The following is a 15,107-nucleotide window of genomic DNA, read 5'->3' as shown; positions in this document are numbered from 1 at the left end:
AGCAGCCCCCACACTCCTCAGTGGTGGCGGGGAGACTGGATGGTGCCTGGCTGGGTGGAGTATACGTGTCGGAGTGAGGGATCAAGGACGGGGTTTGCAGCAATGGCAAGTGAGTGAGCTCCGGACCCCTCCAGACCTGGACCTTAACCTTCCCTGCCTCCAAGGTCACCCAGGTGAGCTGGGCTAGTCATCTATTTGGTGGTTTAGGCTTCCTCATCTGTGAACTGTGCGGTGATAGGGCTTTCCTAGATTTGGTGACCTCCGGTCTTCATCTTGCGTAGTATGAGTAGGATGGGCTCTCTGGGTGCAAGTGACAGCGAGGCGGGGTCAGCGAGGCAGGGTCCAGTGGTGGTGGCGCCCGGGGTTGGGGGCGGGTCTTGAGCTTGGGGCGGCACCAGCGCACGTTAGCGCCGGGCTGGCGCAGCGCGCAGAGCAGCGCCAGCAGCAGCGGCGACAGCAGGTGGGTCGCAGCGAGTCTTGCGGGGACGGACTCAGGCTCGAGAAAAGACGAAGGCTCAGGTACCTGGGGACATGGGCCCGGCGGAGCTGGCTGCGGCGGGCAGCGGGTGTGGGAGCGCCCCGCCCTTGGCTTCCCAGCCTTGTTGGGTGGGGGAGGGAAGGATGACCGCCTCTCTCTGAGGCCAGGTGGCCGCCTGCGCTACGCAGAGCCACTCCTGTTCCGGGTCCTGGAACAGCCTGGCCCAGCTCCCAGGAAGCCTCTGGTTTCCATCTTGCTCTCTGATCCCAGATCACAGAGTGGTTCCCAGCAGTACTCCTAGAGGCTGCCCCTTCCTCATGCTCAGGGCGATCTCCAAACAGGCCCAGGTCTGGCTCCACCAGGCTCCCCCTCCTGCTCTGGAGGCAGTTGAGGTCTCTGTGCTTCCCTGTGATTTGCCCACCCTGATGGCATGCCCTAACACCTGCCGCATCCCAGCCCTCCAACAGGCCAGTGGTGCAGATGCTGGGGTCCCCAGGGTGGGGACTGAGCAAGGACTGAAGGCTGGTCAGGACTCAGCTGGGCAGACTGTCATTGGCACTGGCAGGTGCCAGCAGCTGATTTGGTGCTCCTTTCAGCTGCCCACCATGGCCCCGGGGCTGCCCAGCACCACCAGCCTAGCGCGCTTCTGCCAGAAGTTGAACCGGCTAAAACCACTGGAGGGGTCCTCCATGGAGACCTCACTGCAGCGCTGCCTGTCCACGCTGGACCTGACCCTGCTGGGCGTGGGTGGCATGGTGGGCTCAGGACTCTATGTGCTCACGGGCACTGTGGCTAAGCAGATGGCTGGCCCTGCCGTGCTTGTGTCCTTTGGTGTGGCTGCTGTGGCCTCCCTGCTGGCTGCCCTATGCTATGCAGAGTTTGGGGCACGTGTGCCCCGCACAGGCTCTGCCTACTTGTTCACCTATGTGTCCATGGGTGAGCTTTGGGCCTTCCTCATTGGCTGGAATGTGCTCCTCGAGTACCTCATTGGTGGCGCCGCCGTGGCCCGTGCCTGGAGTGGCTACCTGGACTCCATGTTCAGCCATCGCATCCGCAACTTCACTGAGGCCCATGTGGGTGTCTGGCAGGTACCCTTCCTGGCCCACTACCCAGACTTCCTGGCCACTGGCATCATCATTTTGGCCTCTGCCTTGGTCTCCTGCGGAGCCCGCATCTCCTCCTGGCTCAATCATGTCCTTTCTACCATCAGTCTGGTCATCATTCTCTTCATCATCATCATGGGATTTGTCCTGGCCCAGCCACACAACTGGAGCCCTGAGGAGGGTGGCTTTGCTCCTTTTGGCTTCTCTGGCATCTTGGCTGGCACCGCCACCTGCTTCTTTGCCTTCGTGGGCTTTGATGTCATCACTGCCTCCTGCGAGGAGGCCCGGAACCCAAAGCGAGCTGTGCCTATAGCCATCGCCCTCTCACTTGGCCTGGTGGCTAGCGCCTACATCCTCGTCTCTACCGTGCTCACCCTCATGGTGCCCTGGCACAGCCTGGATGCTGACTCGGCCCTTGCCGACGCCTTCTACCGGCGGGGCTACAGCTGGGCTGGTTTCATCGTGGCAGCTGGTTCCATCTGCGGTAAGGGGCCCTTCTGGACAAGGTGGGCAGGAACAGGGCAGTGTGGCCCTGCCCCAAGCCTCCCAGGGAACGCGTCTTCATCTGGGCTTCAGTGTTACCAGTTGCATAATGGGCCCAGAAAGGTGCTAATTATTAGACTCTCCAGCCAGGCCTGTTGGGAGGGATCTATTGCCCCCTCCCCGTTGTACGTTATTAGTTTGGGGCATCTACTTCCAGGACCTTTCCTGGCAGCCCTCTTCTGATTCTCCAGTGGGCCTGTCACCTAAACGGGGGTGTCCCATTCCAGGGTGATGGTGGGGGTGACAATGTAGCACCCCATGTACACTCAGCCTTACTCTGATAACCCAGACAAACTTATGTCAATGTTCCTAAGGGCCTGCCTGTGCCTTGGCTCCCAGCAGAAGCCCCCAGTGGGCCTGACCACCATGCTGACCAGTCCCCTACCTTCTGCCACAGCCATGAACACTGTCCTGCTCCTCAACCTCTTCTCTGGGCCACGAATCATCTATGCCATGGCCATCGATGGGCTCTTCTTCCAGGCGTTTGCCCATGTGCACCACCGGACGCAGGTGCCCATGGTGGGCATTCTGGTGTTTGGGGTCCTCATGGCTTTCATGGCACTGCTGTTGGACCTCGAGGCACTGGTTCAGTTCCTGTCCATTGGCACACTGCTGGCCTACACATTCGTGGCGACCAGCATAATCGTGCTACGCTTCCAGAAGGCCCCTCCGTCTAGTTCCCCAGGCCCAGCCAGCCCTGGCCCTGTGGTCAAGGCGTACGACTCCTTCCAAGACCACACCCATCTGGTGGGCACTGAGCAGGCCTCGGCCCCTGAGCCTGGGCAGCTGCGGCCAGCCCTGAGGCCCTACCTGGGCTTCCTGGGTGGGTGCAACCCTGGAGCCACCGTGGCTTGGGCACTCGGTGTCATGGTGGTTTCGGCCATCACCCTGGGCTGTGTGCTGGTCTTTGGGAACACGGCCCTGCACCTCCCGAACTGGGGCTACATCCTGCTGCTCCTGCTTAGCACTACTGTGTTTGCACTCAGTCTTCTTGTCCTGGGGGCCCACCAGCAACAGCGCCGGCAGGACACCTTCCAGGTACCTCCCCCAGCCAATATCCACTCACTGTCAGCCCTGCGCGCTCCCTTCACCCCTTTCTCCTCTGCCATGGCAGGATGAACCAGGGCTCACAGGGCTGGGGAGGCCAACATGCCCATCCCCCTCTCTGTTTGGAGAGTGGGCACTTGTCTCCAAATCTGCAGAGGTGGAGAAAGGCTCCGTGGATCCAGGGCCCGCAGACTGCCTGCAGCCCCGCCCAGCCCAGCCCTGCCCTTTCCCTCAGGTCCCCTTGGTGCCCCTGACTCCAGCCCTGAGCATCCTACTCAATATCTGTCTCATGCTGAACCTGAGCTACCTGACCTGGCTGCGCTTCTCCATCTGGCTGCTGATCGGTGAGTGAGGGCCAGGCTGGAGCCCTGGGTGGGCTGCAGGAAGGGCTGAAGGAAGAGGGCAAAGAGGGCAAAGAGGGCAAAGGGCTTAGACCTGCCCCTCAGGCTTGTACAACCCCTGCAGGTCTCGTGGTGTATTTCGGCTATGGCATCTGGCACAGCAAGGAGAACCAGCAGGAGCTGCAGTGGCCAGCCACCACACGTTATGTTGTGTTCCCTGATGGCATCCCGGAGGAGACTGTGCAGGCCGTGCAGCCCCCTAGCCAGGCACTGGTCCAGGAGCCCAGCCGCACGGAGCAGCTCACCAGTCCCTGAGGGCAGCTGGGGGTCTGCCCACCCTCCCCTACCTCCTCAGGAGGCCAAAGGGGCTAGGAGCCCCCTCTGTCTGGGGCAGCTCGTGTTGGTAGGCCTGCCCATGCTAGAAGGTCCTTAGCCCAGGTTTCGACCTGGGCTTTGGGTCTTCAGGACCATGGCCAGAGCTGGTATGGTGGACTCTTTGCCCAGCGCCTTTCAGTTTATGAGAACCCCAGTTTAGGGGGTGGAGTGGGCAGGGAAGAGGCCCGCAGCCCCAAGGACCCACAATAATCATTGCTCAACCAGCCATGTGGCCTGCCGCTCTGTCCACTGTGGCGTTCTTTGTGGCACTGAATCCTTGCCTGCCCACCCCCTCTGAACCAGGTAATTGTCCCTAATCCTCAGCAGAGACACCTACATTCCGCAAGGGAGAGGCACCAGCCCTGGGACAACCCTGAATCAGGGACATAGCCAACGTGGGTCCTTGGGTCCTGCGCTCAGGCCGGTGCCTTCTGCCCAGCTCAGAAGAGAGCTACACACACTCCTACAAGCACTAGGTGAGGAGGGGTCCATGACAGGAGCAGGTCCTGACAGGCTCCCTACCCCCAGGTTCTCCACATGTCCCCTTCAAGGGTGGATCCAGAGCATAGAGCCTGGGTCCCAAGGAGGCTGCCTAGAAAGGGCAGCAGAGTTCCGCGGTCATCTTTGTTTCCCAGGGCTCCTAGAGAGCAGGGCATGTGCCGGTGGCTGACCGGGATATCGAGGCACAGCTCCACAAGCACATGCATCTCTCAGGTACATGCCCACGTGGGCCACATGGCTTCCTTGAGGAGCACACCTGCGTGCAGACTGAGGCAACACCTGTTTTCCAGGCTCAGGTCCAGCTGCCAACATCTGGTGCTCATTGGCTCTCTCTCTCTGCCTACCCCCTCAAGGACTTTGTGGTAAAGGATAGTACACACACGTGTATGGGTACACAACCACCTAGGTCTACTCCAAATACCTTCCAGCCCACCTGGTGGCTGTGAGGCCCCATTCCTTGGGGGGGTCCCCAGGCCCACTCTGCCCCTGCCCCCACTGATCTCCCCAAGACTGTTCTATGTCCACTATAGATGTCTCCAACTCCCTATTCCTACCTGTAAGGACCACACAGGAGAATGCTGGCTTTGGCAGGCTTTACTCCTCAACTTTTAAAAAACATTTTATTGGGGAACAGTGTGTTTTCCCAGGACCCATCAGCTCCAAGTCAAGTTGTTGTTTTCAATCTAGTTGTGGAGGGTGCAGCTCACTGGCCCATGTGGGAATCGAACCAGCAACCTTGGTGTTATGAGCACTGCGCTCTAACCGACTGAGCCAACTGGCTGCCCCGCTCCTCAACTTCTTGCAGCCATGTTATCAGCTTTCTCTGGGCCCCGAGGACAATTAGGTACATGTGACCCTGCTCCAGTAACCAGGCCTCAAGGCCATGTTCTCTCACCCTGGCCCTTTGGAGCTCCCCTGCCCGTGCCCACTACTCGTGATTGAGAGACAGCAGGGATCCAAAGCTCTGCTGAGCCTTCAGGTCCAGATGATTCCAGATGCTACAACCACAGCCTAAAACCCATCCCATCCCTCCCCAACTGGCCCATGTCACTCCATTGGCAAACTGCCAGCATGCCCCTGGACAGCAGGGACCCATGAGGAAGCAGCCCCTCGCCTCCCTGGGGTGAGTACTCCCAAAGCCCTGCCCCTGCCCCGGGACCAGGAGAGGGTTTGACTCCTGGGTGTCCTGTCCCTCCCTTCTGACCGTGGGTCTCCAGAGCCGAGGGAAAGTCTCCAGCAGGCAGGACTCAGATCCCTGGAGGATTCCAAAGCCCAAACCAGGCCAGCCTACGGGGGCCTCTGTGCCCTTTGTTAGGGACATTCCTTCAGCCACTGGGTTCCACCTGGGGTCATGGTCAAGACCTCCAGCATGTAGTTACCCAGACAAGTTTTTAGGTATGACACTGGGCAGGAGTGAATTCCAGATGTACATCCTCTCCACCCCCATGGCTCCCAGGAAGCCCAGGGAGCAGGTTCCGGGGGGGTGGCCACCAAGGAGGTATATAGAAGGTCACAAAGACCCCAGTAACTACCAACTCAAACCCTTCATCGTCGCCTCCCCATCCCAGCTCTCCATAAGCAGAGGGCAGCCACTGGGAAGGGGTCAGTACTCCAGCTGAGCAGATGTGGGCCCAAGAGGTGCCTGTGCCCTTGCCTGGGGTCCTGTTGGGTTGGATCATCTGCCACCCCACTCCCCATTCCATGGACAAGGACCAAATCTGGATGGTACCTGCCCTAGGCAACCCAGCACCAGAGCAGCTGAGACAACCCCTCTTGTCAGGCCTCCCTACCTTGCTGTGGACTCTGGCTGCACAGCCCCCAGTGCAGCAAAGCTGAGAGGGTGGGGGCTCGACCTGTGATGAGTGCTGGCAGAGGGAGGAGGGCTGGGAGCCAGGCAGGGCTGGAGTCCTTGGGAGAGCCAGTGCTGACAGCTGGTGAGTGGGCCACTGCTGGGAGCTCTGATGGCGGAGCCCGGGAGAGAGTTCTGCAGACACAGACACAGCGGGAGCCCCACTGGACTAGTGCCCTGCCGTGTGCTGCCCAGGGCTCTGCTCTTCTCCATGGCTTCTGTTCCATTGCAGAGCTCTATACAAGACTGGTTTCCGTTGCTCCCCGATGCTGGAATCAGGGCAGGGACAATCTGCCTGGGAGTTAAAGGTAGAATTCTTCTCCCAACCCCCCCAGCCTGGTTCTGCTGGGGCTTCATCCATAAGGTCCCCAAGGTGGGGCCCTACCCTTCCCAACCCCCAACCAGCAAGAAATGGTTACAGGCCTCAAGAATGGACCAGGGGACAGAGCCTGGGAAGGGCCACCCTGGTGTCGATGTCAGTCCCAGCAGCAGCAGTGGCCATGGGGGAAGGTGCTGGGCCCCTCTAAGGCACCTGGGCAGCCAGGTGTGGGGGTGCGGAGACCGGCTCTGTCTGCTCAGGGTTGGAGGTCACCTTCGGGGCTTTTGCCTGCAGATGAGGACAGCAGGTTGGGGCTCCAGCCAACACCCTCTAAATGTAACAGCTCCCAGTGGTGGGGCAGGACCACCGCTTACCTCCTCATACTTGGTCGTCCAGTAGAAATGGGATTCTCCATCCACGTACAACAGCAGCATGTCACAGAAGAAGGTGATCTGGGAGAGGCAGGGCAGACCCGTGTCCTGGCTCCAGCCTGCCCTCCCACCCCAACCCCTCAGCTGTCACCCTGAGGGGCCTGGGTGTGCATTCAGGTAGACCTGGCATATGCTCGCCGAAGCCAGAGGGAGCCCACATTGGCCAGACTCACCACGCCCAGCCAAGCTGCTCCAGTGCCCAGAGTGATGGTTGTCGGGATGATTCCAAACTTCCCTGCCTGAGAGACACCTGGGCTGAGCCTCTCAGGCCATGGTTGTTGCCCTCTGCCACCCCTGCCATTCCCGCCCCACCCAGCCCCCCCTCCTACCCGCCCAGTGACCAGGATGTCGAAGCGGATCCCGTAGAGCTTGAGCAGGCTCCGGGCCTCCACACCCGAGGCCTCCCACCAGTGAGTGGCTGTCCTGGGGGCAAAAGAGAGTCTGGTGGTCTGCTCTGCCCACTCCCAGGCTGGGCTGGCCTTCCCCAGCCCTCCATCTTTTTCATCCAGTAACTCCATCAACCCCCAGCCCAAGTCCTGAGTCTCAGCTCTGTGTCACTGCTGAGGACACGGGGAAAAGCAAACCAGGACCTGCCTCTCAGAAGCTCCCTGCCTGCTAAGGGGACGGACAGAAGGGTCCCTAAACAGACACCAGCAGTGGGCGTGGGGGTTGGCAGGAGGTAGGGGCAGGCCCCGGGGGTCCAGAGAGGGGAGCTCACTCTCCCCTAGGAATCAGAGTAGGCTTCCTGCAGGGAAGACTTTCAGGCTGCTTTTCCAGGGGTCAGGAAGGCATTCTAGGCAAAGGAAGTAGGGCCGATGAGAGCACAGAGGTAAGAGGAGGAGGGTGTGGGCAGGGGGCCAGCCCAATGTAGTTACAAAGGGCTGGGAGGTCAGCCAAGCCAGGCCAGGTAGCAAGGGAGGTCAGCACCCAGTCAGGGGTGTCACCTCCAGGCCTGGAGGCTGTGTGCACATATATGTGTGAACAACAGCTGAAGCGGTGACCTGAGGTGGCAGAAGGATTCCGGATGGGGAAAGAGGGGGGGGGGTCTGCATAGGAGACTCAAAGACGTGACAATAAATGCCGTGCAAGATCCTTGAGTGCATTCTGCTGGAGAATAAGCTTTAGGACTATTATTGGCAGAGTTGGGTAAATTTAAATATTAGATTTATTCTGCCAATGTTAAATTTCTTGAGTGTGACAATAGGACAATGGTCCCATGGGGAAGGTCTTCATTCTCAGGACAGTGTTGAGGGGGATGAGTGTCTAGATGTCTGCCACTTACTCTCAAATGGTTGTGTTTGAAATCTATCTAAATATACCTGGCTCACTCTAGAGAGGGAGAGAGAAAGCAAATGTGGCAAGATGGTAAAAAAAAATTAATACGTAAATAAAAATAAGACAGACAAACCTGGTGAACCCTGTTGAAGAGTATATGGGTGTTTATGTTACTAATCTTTGAATTTTTCTATAGATTTAAATTTTTAAAAAAATAAAAGCTTAAGGGAAAAGTAGAAAAGAAAGCCCCCTGGGCTGTGGAGAGAAGATGCTGGAAGCAGGGTGGGGTGGAGGAGCTGGGGGTGAGGGGTCCCAGCTGTAACATGGGGTGTGGGGACAGATAGGGTGAAGGGGGAAGGGCTCAGGAGGGAGGCTGGACAGAGCCTTGCTGGGGGACCTAGAGCTGTGAATACCCCCTCCTGCCCCTGGGACCCCCACTCGTGCACACTGCAGAATATCCAGAGGGCTGGGCTGGGCTGGGGTCTGTCCTGGCCTCCACAGGAGGACAGGTGGAGGGGGACCTGGCTGAGGAGCAGTAGGCAGGCACTGGGGGCCGGGGGGCTGGCACCTGAAGTTGTAGCTCCTCTCCTGCAGCTGGAAGGAGTAGTGGGGTCGGCAGTCAGAGCCGCCAGCGTCCAGGTCGCAATCCCAGAGGACACGGATGCCCACAGAACCGCCCTGCACACAGCACACAGCTGCGTCACTGGTACATGGGCTCGGGACCCTCTCCCTGAGCCCTCCTGGAACGCTGCCCCCCTACAGACCCACCAGCAATGCCAGGTCCTCAAAGTCCCCTCCAGCCGCAGCCACAAGGTCCCCAATTCTAAACACTGGGCAAAAGGGGCTGGAGAGTGGATCATAGTGGCACCGCTTGAAATAGGTGTTGTCCCAGGTCTCCAAGGCGTTGGACCTGAGAGGGGCCGGGGAAGGGGGGTGTCAGGCCAAGCAGGGAACAAGGAGGGCCTGGGGCCAGCCAGGACCCATCCACACTTACTTGGAGAAGTTGAACTTGCTGAAGGTGACTGTGTTTTTGATAAACAGTGTGAAGTTCTTGGCCTGGCCCAGAAGGGGCTTCCTGCCGGTGGGGGAGGGGAGGTGAGGACCAGGCTCTGCTGTCCTGGGGCCCTGCTCTGTGGGTGGGGGAGACTTACACAGGCACAGTGCTGCTCTCCACGGGGCACCAGCCCCGGATCTCACAGGTTCTATGGGTCCCGTTGAACACCACACACTGGCCTGTTTTTATGCCTTGAAAACAGAAGACAAACTACAGGCCTGGAGGAGGGGAGAGTGGGCAGGGGGCTATTGGCAGAAAGGAGAGATGCCGAGGCACCTCCAGTCCCGCACTCAGGAGCCACCCAGCATCCCAGCCTGTCCCCCAAGCCCCTTCCCAGTAGAGGCTATGGCAGACAGTTACCGTGGCTATGTGTCCCTGTCTCCCCTTCAGGACAGTCCTCGTGGGTCCAGCAGTTAGCCAGCGGGATGGATGGGTGCTGAGGTGGGTGAGAGAGCAGAGTTGTTCAGGGCCCAGAGGGTGACCCAGCTCTGCAGTCTGAAGGGAGACACTCCTCCCCACCTTTGCCCCCCAGGCTTCTCTGAGTTTGGCAGCACATGAAAAGCTGGAGGATGCGAATAAAAGGGGAAGGTCAGAACAGGGAAGGTGAGCAGCTCCCCACCCCACACTGGGTGGGGCGCTGTGCTGTATTCCATGGCAGAGCAGAGAGGGCTTCCCTCCTGAGAGTTCCCTTCCTATTGGGGACAGAAGTGATTCATTGAGGCCCAGCTCCTCTGGTTCCAATTCAGATCATACAACGAAAGGTGGAGGGATCCTGGGAAGGGCAAGTTTATGTCAGGGTGGAGGCGCTGGCCATGGCAAAGGACAGGACCCTAGTCCCAGAGGCCTGGGAAATAGGACCCCACAGACTAGGTCCTTCCCTGTCTGTTCTTCTGTAAAAAAAGGGACATAATGCGTGTACACAGTCACAGAGTTCTGGCAATCAGCCAGGAGGAGCAGGGGGTGAGATTTCTTGGGGTCCCAGACCCCAGAGAGGGAGGTACTCTCATGGGTTAGGCACTCACACAGACACGGTTCTGCCTGCACAGAGGATGGACCCCACTGTCCAGGGCACCCAGCTCAGGGGCAGCAGGAGGAACACAGTGCCAGGGAAGAGCTCAGGGACTCTGAGAAGCCAAATGGGACAGTGGGACTTCGTAGGCTGTGGGACTGTAATAAGTGGGCAGAAGACAGTGTAGGGCCACCTGCCCTGCCTCATTGCCCCTACCTGTGTCCTGAGTCTGCCCCTCCTCTCCACCCTGGCTGGGCCACCATCTCCTCTACTGGTCCCGTGGCGACCACCATGGGTCCTGCCTCTGCCCTCATCAGCCTCTACCCGGCAACCCAAGTGGTCCATCCCACACACAGAAGATGGAGTGCCCCTCCCCTGAGCAGAGTGGTCCTCTGCTGCTTCTGGGATTGAATTAATCTCTTCAGTGGTGCTCACAGGGTCCCTGAGATCTCAGGTTACCCCCTTCGGCCCCAGTTCAAATCTAGGCTCCAGCCCCTCAGCAGCAGGTGACCCTGGAGGTGCCTCCTCTCACCAGCTCAGGTCCTTTGCCTACACAGCCCCCTCTGCCTGGTCATCCTTAAGATCCCACTTGAGCCTCCAGTCCTATGGGAAACCTTTCTTGAGGCCCCAGGCTGGCAGAAGCACCTCCCTAGGTCTCTTAGCTGTAGCTTCTGCGCCCATCGCAGGACCTGCCACCTTGGCTGGGCTGTCAGTACAGGAGTTTCTTGAGGTACAGGAAGACAGAGTTTTGCAAGCCCAGCACAGGGCCTGGCCCAGGGGCAGGGTTAGCCGTGTTTGCTGAAGGCAAAAGTACACTACAAGGAGCACAGTGCATGTGCTAGGAAGGACCAGATGACCAGAACCCCTGAAAGGAGCTGGCAGGAACTCGGGCTAGTGTCAGGAAGCTGGGGTTCAAATTAGATAAATTACACCTCCCCCCCCCCCCCGCCATGGAACCAAAGGACCGGAACATAACCAGCACCTGAACCTGAACTCAGGAACTCTTTCAAAAGCAAAGTGTCTGCTGTCCAGGAAGATCCATTGCTGAAACCCTTTAAAATCCCACCCCGAACCCTGGATCAGGGAGACAGATTTGAGCTTTGCCCCCTCTCTCCTTACTGGCTAAACTCCCAAGTAAAAGCTCTTTCTTTTCTCAAAAGCTGATGCCAAATTATATTGGACAGAGAACCCTTGCTCAGTAACATGCCCAGGTGAGGGTAAAAAGGTAAGATTTCAAGGAGAAAATATGCATTTCTGCATGAGAAATAGACAAAGGGTGGGGAACTTGTGCTTGACCAGAGTCATAGGGAAAAATACCCAGAGATCATAAGTGAGCCTGCACCCAGCATAAGCACGAATGTGCTGTGTTTGCCCACAAAAATGAAAACTGCCTCAGGACACATTAATAGAGGCTGGGCATAGAGAAGGGGAAGTGACCTTCCATCGTGGCTCTTGCTATTAGAGCCCACCTGAGCACGGTGGCCAGCTCTGGATGTCACACTGACCCAGTGACAACCTGGAGAGTGCCCAGAGGCAGAACCAGGATGGGGAGGGGCCCGGATATCCCAGAGTGAGTGACGGTGGAAGACGCTGGAAGCAGACTGCTCAGAGGCTTGGAGTCCTGTCACCCACAGGCTGGGAGGCCTTAGGTGAGCAAGTCAACCTCGCTGAGCCTCTGTCTTCTCAGCTTAAATGGGGATTGCAGTCATTCCTACCAGGCAGGGTGCTGGTGAAGACTAACTGAAATGATTCATGAAAAGGTTTAGCCCAGGGCCTGGGAAACAGTAACCCCTACTGAGCCCTCAGACACCTGGGAAGAAGAAGGGAGGACACAGCAGGTTACCCAGGGCTAGCAGAGGAACTAGGGACTCGCTGGGAGGCTCCTGAGCAAACTTACCTCTGGACATCTGCCCTGAACTTGTTCTGGCGTCACAAGGAAATTGGTCACCAAAAAGAACACATTCTCTCCCTAGAAGGCAAGTGTCAGAGTTGGTGCCTACATGGTTCCTTCAGTGGGAGAGGCCAGAAGCTGGCAGCATAGTTTGTGGGGGAATGGGTCCTGGCCCCAGGAAAATCAACCCTGTGCTCCAGGGAAATGCCTTCAGTGGGGCAAGTTGAGGCAGAAATGGGAAGCTGTCTGGGTTTTTGGCCATTTCTGAGTCTATGCCTGCCTCTTTGAGACCAGTTTATTTCTCACATTCACTTTCATTCACTCAACCAGAATTTTCCAAAAGCCTCTTGTTTCTAGGCCCTAAGGATCCAGAGCTGAGTTGGGCCAGGCACCCCGTCCAGGCTGGTGGGGAAGTGGACCCCTCATTGCACACATGGCCAAGAGCCCGGGGAACATGTGGTGAACTCTGCCTAGGAACAGGGTGGCCAAGAATGGAAAGGGTGGCTGGCACCTGTGTGCTGAGCGTGAGAGCTCTGCAAAAGGGAGGCGAAGGCTGGGCAGAGGACAGAGGGATGTGGATCTGAAGGGACTTAGTGGCCACCATCATGGACAGGGAGCCTTCTAAGGGTGGAAAGAAAGAGTTGGCAGGCTCTGATGAGGTTACATGTGAAAGCTCAGCCTGGTTGCTACATGGAAGACCCATTAGAAGACCACAGCCTCATCCAGGTGTGGCATGGGCAGCAGTGAAAACTGTTAGGTAATGGAAAGGACAGGGGGGAGGGACAGGGAAGTGTCGAGCTGTGTCCAGAGTTGGCACTGGTGGATTAAGAGGCCACACTGGGAGAGGGAGATGATTTCTCTTTGGATGTGGTGGGTGTGCATGCAGGTCGTCAGCGGGGCTACAAAAATTTAGGCATCAGTAGGACAGAGGTAGAAACAGGCTGTGGGCAATCTGGATGGAAGGAGAAAGGCTTGGAAATGCAGTGTGGGAGGGGCAGAAGAGGAGCGCCTGACAGCAGCACCCCAGATCAGGGAAGACATCAATAAGGAAGCTCCAGGCCCTGGTCCTCCATGACCTTCCCACCCCACCTTCAAGCTCAAGTCTTGAGTTCCCAGGTATTCCATTCTTTCCCAGATGCAGTCTTTGTAAATGTAGTTCCCCTGGCCTGGCTTCCTGACGCATTCCTTTATTCACCTGGAAACCTCTTGCACATCCCCAATAGCCCTGTCCAGGTGTCACACCTCTGTAAGCTCTTTCTGAAGCTGGCCCTGTGACAGTGCCAGCTCCCTCCTCTGGCATCACATGCCTCTCTCGCACACACTCATGACAAGGGTGGTATCAGAGGTGTCAGCACCTGGCAGCAGCACCGAGGCACCCACCTGTGCCGGCTTCACGAAGTCAGCCACGTCCCACAGCCGATTCCCCAGCTCCTTGATCTGGGTCACAGAAACCCCTTTGAGTTTGGTGATAACGGAAATCTGGGGATCCAGGTCCTGCTCCTGGTAACCTTTCTTGATGATGAGGGCCCACCTAAGAAGGAGGTGATGGGCAGTATGGTGTGTCCCTGGCACATGGTGAGTGGTGGCAGAGCTGGGTCCTACCTGCTCAGCCTCTCTCCCTCACACCCTATAGGTTCCCAGTGGTGGCTCAAGACCCCTGCCTCCTCCCCCTCATTTTCCACCCCAAACACCCTGCATAGGCCAGAAGCACAGGCCATTCATCAGAGAGCCAGTGCTCTCATGGGTGTCCTTATCAAGCACCATGGACTTGGAGATGTCCACTACCACCTCCCTCACCAGCCAACACCCTCCTCCTGCCCCAGCTAGACCCAGCTTCCTCCTTAAAGATTCCCCTGACCCAGCTGGACCTGGTGCTCTCTATCAGGGGCCTTACTGCTCCAGCTCTCACAAGTGTCAGGGACTACTGCCTGCTCCACCTAGGGCCTCCTGGGCAGGTGTGGGGTTCATCCTGCTCTGTGCCCAGAACCCAAAGTGGGGCTGGGCACAAGGCCCAGGAAAATAGGCAGGCGGGCACACAGGAGAACACAAGTTCACGGCTTGCTATTGCACCTGCTAGACAAACAGAAATCCTTCCTTCTGCCTACCCACTGCCTTGTCCTAACCTGCCCCACTCCACTAGCACCAGTCTGGACCCTGAAGAATCAACCCTCAACGCCCAGCCCAGCAGGACCGGTCATGGTCCCCGCAACGTGGCCAGGAGCCATTCTCTTACCCTACCACGTAGACGACGACTCCGAGCTGCAGCAGCCTTTGCAAGGCGCCCACCCGCCAGTTCCTGGTCATCACATACTTCTCAGTTTTGTAATCCAGAAGGCCCCAGCCAGCCAGAGCCCCTGGGGAGCCCATGCTCCCAGCTCTCGCTTGCTGCCGGGACACATGAGTCAGCACAGCAGCTCCGCTCACAGTAGAACAGGAGGCAAAGCAAGAGCCCAAGCCCAGCCAGGCCAGCAGCTATTAAAGGAACAGGGTTCACTCGGCCAGATCCAGTCTCCACCCCCCAGCCTGGGCTCAGTCCCAACTCCCAGCTGCCCTCCGCCTTCCACCCTCTCCAGATTCTCCCTGCCAGCCCCTGGGCATGCCGAGAGAAGCAGCCCCTGTCTCCTGCCCTCTGGACGGCGAGGAAATGATAAGTGCTGTAGGTACTGTGGGAGGATGGCATGGGGGTGACAGGAGCCCAGAGGAGAGGCCAAGGAAAGCTCTGAACAGACACTTGAATATTCAAAAGTTTAACAAAGTTGAGGAGGAATGTTCCTGGTGGATGAAGCTGCATATGCGACGCTCGAATATGAGAGAGAACTGGGACCCACATTGAGAGCGTGACTCTGGCTCCAGAGAGGAGGGTGACCCGGCTCTGCAAGGTTCCCCAGGCG

The 15,107-nt window shown here is 58.1% G+C and overlaps 2 protein-coding genes across 4 annotated transcripts; one reads left to right on the top strand and one right to left on the bottom strand.

Moving 5' to 3' along the window:
• Positions 1-415: 415 nt before the first annotated feature.
• On the top strand, positions 416-4,126 carry SLC7A4 (solute carrier family 7 member 4). Its single transcript, XM_081037325.1, has 5 exons — positions 416-519; positions 1,075-2,065; positions 2,522-3,162; positions 3,407-3,515; positions 3,637-4,126. The coding sequence occupies exons 2-5, from the start codon at positions 1,084-1,086 to the stop codon at positions 3,825-3,827; spliced, it is 1,923 nt and encodes a 640-aa protein (XP_080893451.1). The 5' UTR covers positions 416-519; positions 1,075-1,083; the 3' UTR covers positions 3,828-4,126.
• Positions 4,127-4,966: 840 nt separating this feature from the next.
• Positions 4,967-14,662, bottom strand: P2RX6 (purinergic receptor P2X 6). Of its 3 annotated transcripts, none has more exons than XM_081037328.1 (13): positions 14,450-14,661; positions 13,597-13,747; positions 12,223-12,294; positions 9,677-9,752; positions 9,414-9,507; positions 9,257-9,337; positions 9,031-9,172; positions 8,831-8,940; positions 7,317-7,410; positions 7,161-7,226; positions 6,931-7,008; positions 6,770-6,844; positions 4,967-6,506 (listed from the first exon to the last, which is right to left on the bottom strand). In XM_081037328.1, exons 1-13 carry the CDS (start codon positions 14,581-14,583, stop codon positions 6,474-6,476), a joined length of 1,206 nt encoding a protein of 401 aa, XP_080893454.1. In that variant the 5' UTR covers positions 14,584-14,661; the 3' UTR covers positions 4,967-6,473. The 3 variants fall into 3 exon arrangements, with proteins under 3 accessions (XP_080893454.1, XP_080893452.1, XP_080893453.1); XM_081037326.1 differs by having other exon boundaries at positions 4,970-6,532; positions 14,450-14,662; XM_081037327.1 differs by lacking the exon at positions 4,967-6,506 and having other exon boundaries at positions 6,625-6,844; positions 7,161-7,410.
• Positions 14,663-15,107: the final 445 nt, after the last annotated feature.

Source organism: Rhinolophus hipposideros (assembly GCF_964194185.1).
Source record: "Rhinolophus hipposideros genome assembly, chromosome: 24".
Classification (NCBI taxonomy): Eukaryota; Metazoa; Chordata; class Mammalia; order Chiroptera; family Rhinolophidae; genus Rhinolophus; species Rhinolophus hipposideros.
The sequence above is the reverse complement of the archived record's forward strand: the minus strand, read 5'-3'. Positions and strand labels throughout refer to the sequence as shown.

Excerpts from the sequence above, each read along its gene's own strand:
- SLC7A4 (XM_081037325.1), top strand. The coding sequence starts at position 1,084 with ATGGCCCCGGGGCTGCCCAGCACCACCAGCCTAGCGCGCTTCTGCCAG. Across the intron at positions 2,066-2,521 it reads GGCAGCTGGTTCCATCTGCG|CCATGAACACTGTCCTGCTC; the intron begins GTAAGGGGCCCT and ends CTTCTGCCACAG. Across the intron at positions 3,516-3,636 it reads CTCCATCTGGCTGCTGATCG|GTCTCGTGGTGTATTTCGGC; the intron begins GTGAGTGAGGGC and ends CAACCCCTGCAG.
- P2RX6 (XM_081037326.1), bottom strand. The coding sequence starts at position 14,583 with ATGGGCTCCCCAGGGGCTCTGGCTGGCTGGGGCCTTCTGGATTACAAA. Across the intron at positions 9,508-9,676 it reads GACAGGGACACATAGCCACG|GCATAAAAACAGGCCAGTGT; the intron begins GTAACTGTCTGC and ends TCTGTTTTCAAG. Across the intron at positions 7,411-8,830 it reads GAGAGGAGCTACAACTTCAG|GACAGCCACTCACTGGTGGG; the intron begins GTGCCAGCCCCC and ends TTTTGCCCCCAG.